General features: G+C 35.5%; 1 protein-coding gene across 1 annotated transcript; it reads left to right on the forward strand.

Annotated features, from left to right (window-relative positions):
• Positions 1 to 13514, forward strand: LOC113656110. Its single transcript, XM_047799973.1, has 25 exons — positions 1 to 96; positions 195 to 230; positions 357 to 401; positions 506 to 635; positions 1235 to 1344; positions 1559 to 1603; positions 1706 to 1841; positions 1960 to 2063; positions 2416 to 2460; positions 2650 to 2785; positions 2899 to 2998; positions 5110 to 5159; positions 6531 to 6630; positions 8028 to 8083; positions 8835 to 8983; positions 9077 to 9112; positions 9239 to 9283; positions 9388 to 9517; positions 10667 to 10776; positions 11570 to 11614; positions 11713 to 11848; positions 11933 to 12036; positions 12437 to 12481; positions 13171 to 13306; positions 13409 to 13514. The coding sequence occupies exons 1-25, from the start codon at positions 63 to 65 to the stop codon at positions 13512 to 13514; spliced, it is 2169 nt and encodes a 722-aa protein (XP_047655929.1). The 5' UTR covers positions 1 to 62.
• The last annotated feature ends 818 nt before the right edge of the window (positions 13515 to 14332 follow it).

Raw genomic sequence — 14332 nt, forward strand, 5'->3', positions numbered from 1 at the left:
AGCACTTCAACACATCCCACAGCATCTACATCAAACATCACTGCTTTAACACATTCATCATCATGATGCTCTGCCTGAAGCTCACTCTACTCACCTGTAAGTTTCTTCCATACATTTCCATATGAACTCCACTTTTGTCTTAAACTAATTTTTACATCTTCTATCTGTGTTTGTTACCTGTGTTTGCTTTACAGTGCTTATTGCAGCACCTGGTTTGCATGTTTCTGGAGGTAATATTTTAATGCCATCAAACACCTTTTTCATATAACCTAACATGTGATAACTGTTTCACAGAGAACATAAACAAATTAGTCAGGTTTATTTCAAATATCTGTGTGAATAATTTGTTCTTTCAGAAACTGTGATTACCTGTGATGGTGATGTCCAGCGCCTCACTTGTGGTAAGTTTAAATGTCTTTCATAGTGTAGAGCTGTATAAAAACATTGCATTATCGAAGGAAACTAGAAAAAGCAAGGCTGTAAGTCTGTATTCCATGTGTTTTAGACACTGGAGTGATACTGGTCAAAAGTACTGTGTACGGCCGTTCGGATAGCACAATCTGCAGTAATGCACATCACAATCTTAAGGTTACTGATACCAGCTGCTACAGTACCGTTTCCACTATTGCTGACAGGTACAGCGTTTCTTGGCTTATACTATACACAATAGATATACATATAACTGTACAATAAATATAAATAAATAATAAACATACAATAACTGGCAGAAATGTAAGCAAAGTTCATTTATTATCAATTTTATAAATGTATAAAATAATTGATGCTAATAATAACAACTGTGCTACTAAATGCTAGAATCTAAAAGAAGGTGTTTTTCTACAACAGCATGACTATACAATAGACAACATTACTGTTGCAAACTTTATATTAATAAACTTGTTTAATACATAATTTATATAGTAATTACTTACACTTGTATGGCTAATACTAATTATTAATTCTGTAAACAGATGTTTATTTAATATTTATGACAGGAGTTTCAGTGTATCATTGCTTTGTAATGAACAGTAAGGTTTCCAGCAAGGACCTGTTTTGTCTTATTCATTTCAGGAACAAAAAGAATTTGTGCTGATGAGGAAATAACAGTCTAAAGCTGCTGTAACCTATAAATAAGGGAAACTGACTTGTTTCACTGCATTGAAGATAACTGTAAAGGTATAAAATGTATGATACATAACCCTACTGATTGTGTTTGGTCTGTTTACCCAAACAGATGCAATGGACTAAGAGAGTGTGAGGTAAAGACAGATTTGCTTGACAGCTCTGACCCTTGCAAAAAAACCTACAAATACTACACTACCACTTACGACTGCATCAATGCCCGTAAGTAGTCAATGCCTGGGATTGTTTTGGTGTTGGCAGGTGAACCTCCAGCCCAGCGTCAAAACCCTAACCAATTTTCCATTCTAAAACCTATCACCACCACCATGCTTCTTGGTTTGGATGAAGTTCTAGGATGAAGAGTAGTGTTGGGTAGCTTCTTCTGAAAATGCATACTTATGAAACCTCCTTTATTTGTTTTATCTCCTTTATCTAGGAAATGTTGTGGTCTGTGAGCACGGCTACCACACACTGGACTGTGGTAAGAACAAATTGTCCTTATGGTTACAGTATTATGTTTTTTAATTACTTTTTATGTTGCTGCTGAACTAACGCAGGCTTGACTGTATGCTTGACTGTACAGGGGTGGATACAATTCATATCATAAATGCAAACTTTGGGCGCACTGATTCTATAACCTGTTCAAGTGGAATCTCCAACAGTTTGACCCGGAAAACCAACTGCTATGCTCCAAATGTATTTTCAAAAGTCACCTCACTGTGAGAGCTTTGTTTGTGTGAAAAACAAAAAAAAAAAGTCTTACATTTTACAGAAACTTTTAGATGTACTTATGATCGAGTGATCATAAAAAAGGTTAACATTTGCTTTTGTTTACAGATGCAATGGACAGCACAGTTGCACAGTAGAATCTTCCACCACTATCTTTAAAGATTCTTGTAAAGGAACTGCTAAATACCTCACAGTGTCCTATACGTGCTTAAGTGAGTGATATGAAACAGAAAAGAACGTATAAGTTATGACTAAAGTTGTTTACGGCAAATAACTTTAATGTAGAGAACATTAAAGTAAACAAGAACAAGTTAATTCAAATGAAATTAAACCTAGCCTTATTAATATTTATGTTTACATCAACAGTCATTAATTCACTTTACTTCAAAACATCCAGTTGCAGAGTAAATTAATGAAAATTAATTTATTTTCATTTCAGAAAAATTAAAGTCCAATAAATTCCATCTTTATTTATTTATCATGTACACTCAAAGTAATTTATGGTTTTATTTATTATATGGTTTTATTTTATTTATTATATCATTTCAAACATGTTCCCTGCAGAGACACTTGTGACCTGTCAAGACAATACTGCTGACCTAACATGTGGTTTGTGCTGCTATTTTACCCCTTAAATAATATCAAAATTTATCTCATCATTTATTAACCTATAATGAGACACTGATTTAACTTTTATGTCCTAGGAGAGTTGAGTACTGATGAGTGTTATACAAAGTAAATTCCTTTTCCATTGCTTACATTAATATTCTGATTTTTCTTTGTGATAAATGCTTTCAGGTAATCTCAAAATCGAGATCAGCAGCGCTAGCTATGGCCGAACCGATTCCACCACATGTTCTGCAGGAATACCTCCCGATGGACTTTCCAACACAATGTGCTCCACCTCTAATGCACTAAATATAGTTACTAATAGGTAACAGAAGCAGAAGTGTGACCTTTATCAGTACAATAATTATTATACTTAGTATACAGTACTGATATCTGTGGATAAAAATTAAATTAAATTAAATCCATATTGATTTCCAGGTGTAATGGACTGAGTAGCTGTCAGGTGCCTGCTACAAATGATGTATTCTCTAATCCCTGCGTTGGCATCTATAAGTACCTGACGATCGTGTACAGCTGCACCTAACTGTGAGTTTCTTTCTTTCTATCTCTGTCTTTCTCTGATTTATAACACAGTGTTGAGGAATTCTATGAATGCTGGCTTTAAAGTCATTAATATTCTATAACCGCAGACGGTGTCATAGTGCTAGCTAAAATTTAAATGACACCTTTATAATCATTCCAATACATTATCATTTCTATATTTACAAACCAAGTCTCTGGTATCAGCATTTTTTAACATGAAAAGGCCTTTAGGAGAGAAGACTTTCTTTTTATATCTGCCATGAAGTAAGTGGTAAAAGGATCTAACTCTAACTCTAAGTCATGGAGTTGGTTTGTTAAAAAATTTTTAAACATTAATAATCTGAAAATTGCTGTTGTAAAAGGGAATTAAAATAGGATGGTTTAAATGCTTAATTATGTCAAAAGTGTGATAACAAACAAGACACAATGAAAAGTTGTAAAGCCAAAGTTTTAAAATGTGGTCAAAAATATCAATCAATCAAATATAAATTCTTTTATACACTATGATAGTTATTTTATGTGCAGTACTTCAACTATTCCTTTTTGCCTGCTTTCACAGACTCGAGGGACTGCAGCTTTCTCTCAAGTGGCCTCTGTTCAGTCTGAAAAGGAATCAGGTTTAAATATGTAATCATGCACAACATAAAATGCAGAAGTCTGGGTTTTGGGATACTTCCATTTTGTTTTATAATCAATTGCTCTAACGATTTCATTTTGGAAACTTGTAATCATAATGATCCTGCTACTATCCTGCAATAAACTATCCTCTGAGTGCAAGCATAACCGATGAGAGTTGTGTGAATTTATGAGCAGTTGAAATTCAGCCAGTGCATATCCAATCCACAAGCTGATAAAAAAAGGCTCATAAAAAACAGCCTCAGTGTTGTGATACAAAAAGTTGATATTAAGAGATCATTAATTAAACTCATTAAGTTAAAACACTCATGCACAGACAATACATAAAAATGTTTTAATACGTTTATGGCATCCAGGTAGACTTACATTTTATCTCATTATTATACATCTGAGTAATGGAGGTTTATAAGGGCCTTGCTCAGGGGCTCAAGCGTGGTGGAACTTGGATTCAAAGTTACAACCTTCCAATTGGTAATAAAACACTAGGCTACCACATCCTGCCTAATACTTTAAACAGTTTTCTAATTATTTAACATCACACACAATATTACACTATAACACTTAATGGGGTAAAGAAGACTTCTGGCCAAGTTGGAGACAAATTATCATATTTTAGCTCAGTTTCAGATTCAAATGATGCAGTGGTCCAAAAGAAGAAAAATTTGTGCCAGACTAGATACACATTAACCTGATTTAGGAAGTCTTTAATTAGGAGTGAGATTTTGATGGCCTAAAATAATTTAGGGACTTAAACAGTGGTCTGGGCTTTTCAAATAATAAAACAGACCTTGTTGTACAATGAACGTTAAAACATAGTACACATGAATGTTGTAAAAATGGCCACTGTTGTTATTGACTTACATGCTACTATCTAGTCTCCCCAGGCTATGATTAGTCACATCTTCATGCAGAGCCTTCCAGATCAACTAATCATCTACCAGAAAATAACACATAGTTTATCAGGTCTGCCCCTCAACTTATTTAAGGCAAGTCGTATGTATGGGTCGCAATCCTTTCCCTCCACCAATACTGGTCCAGCCATCTGTCAAATGCACCTGTCTGTAAAACAGTTCTGTTCTATCAGAGTGCAGATTTTACCTCCGTGAAATCCTGTTGGCCAGTTGACAGCTAGAACGTAGTTGGGCCTCCAAACAACCCAAAAGGAAGGGTCACAAATTGGTGTAACTCAAAGTAAAAAAGGCCATTTTTCACAAGATATTGGAGTCAAAGGGATCTGCCAATATTCCTTCATTAAATTCAGTGTCAAGTAAAAGTAAGCTGCACCTAACCAAACAAGCAGCTTGTCAATGCATTGGATATACATCAAATTTTGACACCATGCTGACATTTTTTAAGGAATAACTCCTATTAAGCAAAGCCACAATTTCTTCCCGAATCCAAGGAAACAATAGGGTCAGCTGTGTAAAACCATCCATGTGGGTGTCTCGGTGTGGTTTTCTATGATATTAGGGCAGAGGTGAGAACATTTCCTGCTGCAACCTGGCTACCTCTGTGGGACAGTGAGAGGTAGTATGGACAAAAGACTAGGATGGATCACACCACTGTTTTAATATTTAGCTGTAGTCCTCAGTGGACTCGGAGAAGAATCTGGAGTACCTGGAGGTGCAGAGAAGATGGAGACAAGAACTGAACTCCCAGCCCCAAGGGGTCAGACATTTTTTTTAATTGGCTTAAGTCTCTTAGCTGACTTCCTGGATCTAACATTGTTGCACAGCATTAAAAGAAGATGCCATGGCATATGGAATTGGTTTTATCAACCAGCTTTCATACTCTGAAAAAAAATCTTGCAGCTGTTTAACACCTTTACTCTTCTAAGCACAGAATTTACTAAATCTTTTTTTAGCTAAAGCATTTAATTACAACTATTACAGATCAGCCTGTTCTCCATTTATACAGTGTCTGTTCTTTTATTTTGTCTTTGGATTGTGTTGGTTTGTTTTATTAAAGTTTCTTGTTCTTTACATCTCAATTCTTTGGAATGTATTCAACCTAGTGAACTGTCATGAGGATGTGTTTATGACAGACACTAAAAAGCCTTCTGAAAGTGCTTTCTCACTAAGAATTTGTCATTATATGTTACTCAGAATAATGGCATCTGCTGAATGCTGTAAATATAAACAAATAAACTATTAAAACTTGACACTATAATCTATATATAAAAGTGCAGTAATTCATGCAAATGACAAAGTCGAACAGACAATGTTTGGCTTTTTATGTTTTTGCCTTCTTATGCGATTTACAGTTTATGAACAAATCAGTTTGTATCCAGCTTGATAAATGATTACTGTATGTTCTTCCTCACTGATACAAACCCTTAATCATCAGGCTCTTCATAATTCTTTCTAAATCATTATCAGGTTCATATTACTGTAACGGCCCTGCGATGGGTTGGCACTCCGTCCAGGGTGTATCCTGCCTTGATGCCCGATGACGCCTGAGATAGGCACAGGCTCCCCGTGACCCGAGGTAGTTCGGATAAAGCGGTAGAAAATGAGTGAGTGAGTGAGATATTACTGTAACGGGGAAGAAGGTTTAGGACTACAAATTGGGTGGACTACAAATCCCAGGATTCAAGAGAGTATAAAAGGAAGTCAAACTTGGCGACTTCCTTTTAGTACCATGTGCTAAGAAAAGCTGTTTGGTGTTTTTCAAGGATGAAAAGACCAATTGATTAATGAACAGCATAGCAGCCTAGAACTGAATTGTTAAGTGTCCTCATGGGAGTTGTGTTGAGTGGTGCCTCAGGATTAAACAGATATATTTAAAAGTACAGGTACTGATATTAAATCAAATTAAGTGGGGAGAATTGGTTTTAAGCTTTTTATATTGTAATTTGTGTTTTTAATGTGTAATTCTTTTGTGTTTTTAAGGTTGTTAAATATGTGCATGGTCGCCACAGCAGGTCATCTCGTCCACATAATTTTTTATCTGGGTTTGGGACTAGCACTGGGAGAAAACTTCAGTGGCTGGGTTAGATCACTGTCTGGGAATCAAACCCATGAACATGGCAATGAGAGCACATGATCCTGGCACAGCAACCCAATGGGAGAGATGTTTTAAACAATTAACTAAATAATATTGCTATTGCCACATCAGTGCTCCTACTACCAAATGCATGAAAAGTAACTTAATATATAACCCTGGGCCAGTTCACTTATATTTTTTGCAAGTTTGCCCAGGTTGAAATAAGGCAGCAGGTAGAATTTGCTATGTCGGCCTTAAGTTTAAAACCTATGCCCTAAAGCTAATATTAAGTGCCATAAAAGAGAGTCTCATATTGTCAGGGCACTATCAGTAGTATTCTTAGTAGGTGCCCTGCTAAAGAGAGCAAATTTGTTTCATTTGGAAACAGAGAGGAGCTATACTTCATTGGGCAAGCTTTAAAACTGGCCTTGATAAGTTAATGATATTAATGATGTTGTCAATATTCAGCCTCTGGGTCATTAATATCTAGAATCCTCAAAATCGAACAGTGTTTTTTCACATTTTACGAGCCCAAAATGAAGGAATTTGGCAAAAATCCATAAAATTCCAACTGGTCTAAAAATAGTTATACTAAAGGAAAAAAATATGTTAGGTTGAATTAAAACTTAGTCTAACACAACAGCGCCACATCCTGGCTGGTTCAGCGAATATTTCCCTGTAACAAATGTGAAAAAAACTTTTTAAATAGCTTGGCAATAATAGTGGGAGAAATACAAACATTTAATGTTCATCAATTCGATAGTTTGTCCATAAGCGAAATGAAAACACTGACTTGTGTTAATATTGAAATCTAAAATGGATGAATAAAATAAAAACAAATTCGGTTTTCAGCAGGACGAGCTGTTAATGACAAAAGGAAGGGAGCATGCAAATTCTCACTGGCGCCATCTGCTGGTCATGTACAGTTAATAACTTCTAATAAAAAAAAGTTAAATGAAAACCTAATTAGGAAGAATTAATATAAAAAGTTTTGCATCATTAATTCATTTTTGCTTTTTAGAGGGTTAAAGAATTTGAAGAAAATACCAGTTCTTGTTTCCTGCTGTTGTCATAATACTATTCATATCACTTTAATCAGCAGTAGTGTTGTTACACTGTAATGGGAAATGATTAATGCATATAAATTTTTTTACCCTATAATTATGTACAGCAGTATAGACACTAATCGACAGTTATACAATAAAATAAGAGAGGTATTAAGTGACAGGTGAGTGTTATTATTTTCTATTTTCTTTCAGGTTTATACAAGCTGTTCATTTTAAACTATCAGTTATTCATTGTCTGTGTCTTGTTTTGAAGTAAGGCCATCTATTGTGGTGTTTCAGTTGTTTTCTCTCAGTTCTTTCAGTTGTTTTCTTCAAACAATAGATTAAGTAGAAGACCTTGGAGAGCCTTTGTTAGAAGACCGAGGGGACTTCGAAGGACATCTGCGTTCAAGGTAAGACCAACTTTTAATAGTTGATCTTGTGTTTCCAACACGACCTCGTGCCAATTAAGACACAATACTTAGAGGGGGCACGGAAGGTTTCCTACGCAATCCGAAAACATGTGTCGCTAAGGGGAAAGTATGTCAGTATAATTACTTCATGTTGCAAGCCAGTTTCTGTTCAATTTCAATTTCTGTTTTCAATTTCTGTGCCAGTCACAAGTGCGGATAAATAGAAAGGGTTGCGTCAGGAAGGTCATCTGGTGTAAAAGAGTGGCAAAGAGTTCACATTGCGTAGTATTGCTTGCTCTTCGTGATTCAAGACTGACCTGTTTTTTTTTTTCATCATTTGCAAGCTGTAATTAAAATTCAGTACATTCATCTAAAATGTGACACATGACAATGGGACTGCACCTTTAAAAGAAAGGTGCAGTCTCATAACAATTTTACTGAAAAAAAGCTAAAATGTGTTAATTAATCAAGTTTCATAATGTTGGATATTAGAAAAAATGGTTCTTTGACGTATGGTTCTCTTTTTTCCATCTGGTATAAAATCTCAGGAAAAGCAAAAACTCTAACTTTCACATATTTTTCTGAATTCCTGCAAACCCGTTTGTCATTAAACTCATTATAATTAAACCATAATGGCTTGAATATACTCATACTTATTTAGCTAAAAAATAAAATTATATATAATTATCTACAATTATAATGTGTCCTTGGAGTCTAGGGAGAGGCTTTAGTGCAATGTTTTTGTTTTCAGTTACAGGATATACTGTACTATACTGTATATAAGGGGAGCAGAGCCAGTAGTGCAGCACTTCAACACATCCCACAGCATCTACATCAAACATCACTGCTTCAACACATTCAGCATCATGATGCTCTGCCTGAAGCTCACTCTACTCACCTGTAAGTTTCTTCCATACATTTCCATATAAAATCCAAGTTTGTTTTAAACTAATTTTTACATCTTCCATCCGTGTTTATGTGTTTGCTTTACAGTGCTTATTGCAGCACCTGGTTTGCATGTTTCTGGAGGTAATATTTTAATGCCATTAAACACCTTTTTCATATAACCTAACATATGATAACTGTTTCACAGAGAACATAAACAAATCAGAGGGGTTTATTTCAAATATCTGTGTGAATAATTTGTTCTTTCAGAAACTGTGATTACCTGTGATGGTGATGTCCAGCGCCTCACTTGTGGTAAGTTTAAATGTCTTTCATAGTGTAGAGCTGTATAAAAACATTGCATTATCAAAGGAAACTAGAAAAAGCAAGGCTGTAAGTCTGTATTCAATGTGTTTTAGACACTGGAGTGATACTGGTCACAACTACTGTGTACGGCCGTTCGGATAGCACAATCTGCAGTAATGCACCTCGCAATCTTAAGGTTACTGATACCAGCTGCTACAGTACCGTTTCCACTATTGCTGACAGGTACAGTGTTTCTTGGCTTATACGATACACAATACATGTACAGTAACTGGCAGAAAAACTGAACAAAGTTCATTTGTTATCAATTTTTAAATGTATGAAATAATTGATGCCACTGTGCTGCTAAATGTTGGAATCTAAAAGAAGGTGTTTTTTTCTACAACAGCATGACTATACAATAGACGACTATACATAGACAACATTTAGTAATTACTTACACTTGTATCAATTCTGTAAACAAATGGCGAAAGTTTGATTTTGACATTGGTGGGGACATAATTTATTTGACATTGGTGGGGACATAATTTATTTGGCATTGGTGGGGACAACATTCCCCGTATTTTGTGCATAAAACTGTTGTTATAAGAATACTTTCTTCCTCACATACCGGTGCATAATCACGTTGCATATTCATACAACGGAATATAGCTGCAGCCGACTTCAACACATTAGCGAGAAAGACAAAGCCAATCAAACAGCGACATGGGTTAGAGAGGCGGGACTCAAAAAAAAAAAAAAACCACAGGCCAATCATTTTAGAGAGGTGAGTTACAGAGGCGGGATTCATTGCAGGGGGTAAATCTGTTAACCGTTTGTGATCCACAAGTTGCCCCATTTTTTTTTTTTACAGAACGCCGTTGTAAAATATTTTCATCTTATTTAATGATTCCTGGATAAATGTTAAATGAAATAAATAAAAAAGCACAAGACACAGACGGATATCGGTGGTTATGTGTAAATATATCTAGGCTTGGTCGAATTATTGCTAGGGACAATTGAGTGTTCCCTGGATATTGGTAGGGACATGTCCCTACCGTCCCTACCCAAATCGACGCCCTTGCTGTAAACAGATGTTTATTTAATGTTTATGACAGGAGTTTCAGTGTATATGTGCTTTGTAACGATCAGTAAGGTTTCCAACAAGGGAAAGTTTTGTCATTAATTTCAGGAGAGAGGAACAAAAAGAGTTTGTGCTGGTGAGGAAATGACAGTCTAAAGGTGCTATAACATACAAAATAAGGGAAACTGACTTGAACTGACTATACTGTATTATAGATACATTATATATAATATTGTATTATATAACTGTAAAAATATAAACTGTATGCTACATAACACTGCTGTTCGTATTTGGTCTGTTTACCCAAACAGATGCAATGGACTAAGAGAGTGTGAGGTAAAGACAGATTTGCTTGGCAGCTCTGACCCTTGCAAAGGAACCTACAAATACTACACTACCACTTACGACTGCATCAATGCCCGTAAGTAGTCAATGCCTGGGATTGTTTCGGTGTTGGCAGGTAAACCTCCAGCCCAGCGTCAAAACCCTAACCAATTTTCCATTCTCTGCTGATAAAACCTATCACCACCACCAGCTTCTTGGTTTGGATGAAGTTCTAGGATGAAGAGTAGTGTTGGGTAGCTTCTTCTTAAAATGTATACCGTATTTTCCGCACTATAAGGCGCACCTAAGAGCCTTAAATTTTCTCAAAAATCGGCCGTGCGCCTTATGTGTGCACTGAGTTCCAAAAATCTGTAAAAATGTTGTTGTGCGACTTTGGTAAGCTCTCCGCTTGATTGACTGTCGGACCATTTCCCGCTGACACAGGGACGTAATACATACACTACGTATGCTGGCAGCGATAAACCAATCAGAGGACATTACGTAATATGTACAGTACGTACGCTTACCTCCGCCACGCCTCCGGTAGGTATCCCCCAAAAACGGCACCAGTAAAAAGACATGCTTACGAGGCACAATTCAAACTACAGGCTATCAGTTACGCGTTTGTAAATGGGAATAGAGCAGCTGGGAAAGAATTCAACATCAATAGTAGAATAAAGTTCAACTAAACTCACTTTTTTGCTTCTGTTACCTATTTTTAGACCGTATGTTTTAACATGCGCCTTATAATACGGTGCGCCTTATGTATGGGTTAATTACAGACATAGACCCCGTAATCGAGACTGCGCCTTATAATTCGGTGCGCTTTATTGTGCGGCAAATACGGTACTTATGAAAGCTCATTTATTTGCTTTATCTCCTTTATCTAGGGAATGTTGCTGTCTGTGAGCACGGCTACCGCACACTGGACTGTGGTAAGAAAAATTTGTCCTTATGGTTACAGTATTATGTTTTTTAATTACTTTTTATGTTGGTGCTGAAATAACGCAGGCTTAACTGTATATTTGTACAGGGGTGGATACAATTAATATCATAAATGCAAACTTCGGGCGTGCTGATTCTGTAACCTGTTCAAGAGGAGTCGACGACGATTCGTCCCATAAAACCAACTGCTATGCTCCAAACACATTCTCAACTGTCACCTCACTGTGAGGACTTGTGTTAAATTTTGTTTTTTTACATTTTTTACATAACCTGCTCAAGGCTATGTTAACATTTGCTTTTGTTTACAGGTGCAATGGACAGCACAAGTGCACAGTAGAGTCTTCCTCCTCAGTTTTCAAAGATTCTTGTAAAGAAACTGCTAAATACCTCACAGTGTCCTATACATGCTTAAGTGAGTAATCTGAAACAGAAAAGAACTTATGCCCTTATGAGCTATGACTAAAAGTTGCTTACGGCAAATAACTTTAATGTAGAGAACATTAAAGTAAACAAGAACAAATGAATTTAAATAAGATTAAACCTAGCCTTATTAATATTTATGTTTACTAAGAAACTAAACATAATTTTTTTATGCACCTGTAGCATCAACAGTCATTAATTCACTTTACTTCAAAACATCCAGTTGCAGAGTAAATTAATGAAAATTAATTTATTTTAATTTCAGAAAAATTAAATTCCATCTTTATTCATTTATTATGCACACTCAAAGTAATGGATGGTTTTATTTATTATTTGGTTTTATTTATTTTATTTATTTATATGGTTTCAAACACTTAATATGTTCCCTGCAGAGACACTTGTGACCTGTGAACAGAATACTGCTGACCTGACATGTGGTTTGTGCTGCTATTTTACCCTTCCTTTTATATCAAACCTTATCTCAACCTATAAGAAGACATTAATTTAATTTTCATGCCCTATGTGAGTTGAGTAGTGTTGAGTGTAAGTAAATTTAGCATTCCTTTTCTTTATCTATATGTATGTTTATATCATCACTGTACATTCTGCCCAATATTTTTACATTCATCTATGTGTATATAACACGTGTGTGTGTGTGTGTGTGTGTGTGTGTGTGTGTGTGTGTGTGTGTGTGTGTGTGTGTGTGTGTGTGTGTGTGTGTGTGTGTGTGTGTGTGTATTCAGCTTGCTAACTCCTTAAATGCCATAATCTTGTAATCTTTCACTCGGCACATTCCTCTTCAATGCCATAGCCTTAGAACCATTTCTGTAATTCTGTAATATTTATTTACTGTATACGCTTTCATATATGCCACCTGCTGTAAATATGCTATATATTTATCTGCACTTTTGTACGACTGCTACATTTTGCACTTCTGGTTGATGCCAAACTGCATTTTGTTGCTGTGTACTGTACCTGTACAATGCACTGACAATAAAGTTGTATCTATCTATCTATCTATCTATCTATCTATCTATCTATCTATCTATCTATCTATCTATCTATCTATCTATCTAATCACTGCTCACATTAATAGTCTGTTTTTCCTTTGTAAAAATGCTTTCAGGTGATCTCAAAATCGAGATCAGCAGCGCTAGCTATGGCCGAACCGATTCCACCACATGTTCTGCAGGACGACCTGCCAGTCAACTTTCCAACACAATGTGCTCCACCTCTAATGCACTAAATATAGTTAAAGATAGGTAACTGAAGCAGTGGCCTTTATCAGTACACATAATCATTATCATTAACATGCAGTACTGATATCTGTGGATAAAAATTCTAATTAAATTATTGGTTTCCAGGTGTGATGGAGAGAGCAGCTGTCACGTGCCTGCTACAAATGATGTATTCTCTGATCCCTGCGGTGGCACCTATAAGTACCTGATGATCGTGTACAGCTGCATCTAACTGTGAGTTTCTTTCTTTCTGTCTCTGTCTTTCTCTCTTTGATTTATAACACAGTGTTGAGGAATTCTCTCACTGCTGGCTTGTCAGAAAGTCATTAATATTCTATAACATCAGATGTGATCATAGTGCTAGCTAAAATAAAATGACACCTTTATAATCATTCCAATACATTATCATTTCTATACTTACAAACCAAGTCTCTAGTATCAGCATTTTTTAACATGAAAAGGCCTTTAGGAGTCAGTTGGTTTGTTGGTTTGTTAATAGGTTGCCTTGTTGATAAATTTGGAAATTGGAAAATTGGAAAATTTCTGTTGTATAAGAGAATTAAAACAGGGTTGTTATTGAATAATAAATAATTCAATACAGGGTACTAAAAATAAACTTTCACATCACCGATCACATCACCCTGTTAATTTCTTTTCCATAACAAAATGATTCTTAACATTTTAATGCTTCTTATTAAACTCAAAAAGTGTAAGAAACAAACAAGCCACAATTAAAAATTGTAAGGCCAAAGAAGATTTAAATTTTAAATTGTGTAACTTATTGTTAATTTTGTACAAAATCTCAAAAGATAAAATGTTCCAAACTTAAATAAAATTACTTTTATTAAATAAACTTTTTACGTTCATCTTTTTTCTAAAACATATCACTTCTTTTATACAGTATGATAGTTATTTTATGTGCAGTACTTCAACTATTCTTTTTTCCTGCTATTCACAGACTTGACGGACTGCAGCTTTCTCCCAGGTGGCATCTGTTCAGTTTGAAAAAGCATCAGATTTAAATATGTAATCATGCACATCATAGTGTGG

The sequence above is a fragment of the Tachysurus fulvidraco genome, chromosome 14, assembly GCF_022655615.1.
Source record: "Tachysurus fulvidraco isolate hzauxx_2018 chromosome 14, HZAU_PFXX_2.0, whole genome shotgun sequence".
NCBI lineage: Eukaryota > Metazoa > Chordata > Actinopteri > Siluriformes > Bagridae > Tachysurus > Tachysurus fulvidraco.

Excerpts from the sequence above, each read along its gene's own strand:
- LOC113656110 (XM_047799973.1), top strand. The coding sequence starts at position 63 with ATGATGCTCTGCCTGAAGCTCACTCTACTCACCT. Across the intron at positions 6,631-8,027 it reads GAGAAAACTTCAGTGGCTGG|CTTGGAGAGCCTTTGTTAGA; the intron begins GTTAGATCACTG and ends TAAGTAGAAGAC. Across the intron at positions 12,037-12,436 it reads AGTGTCCTATACATGCTTAA|AGACACTTGTGACCTGTGAA; the intron begins GTGAGTAATCTG and ends TGTTCCCTGCAG.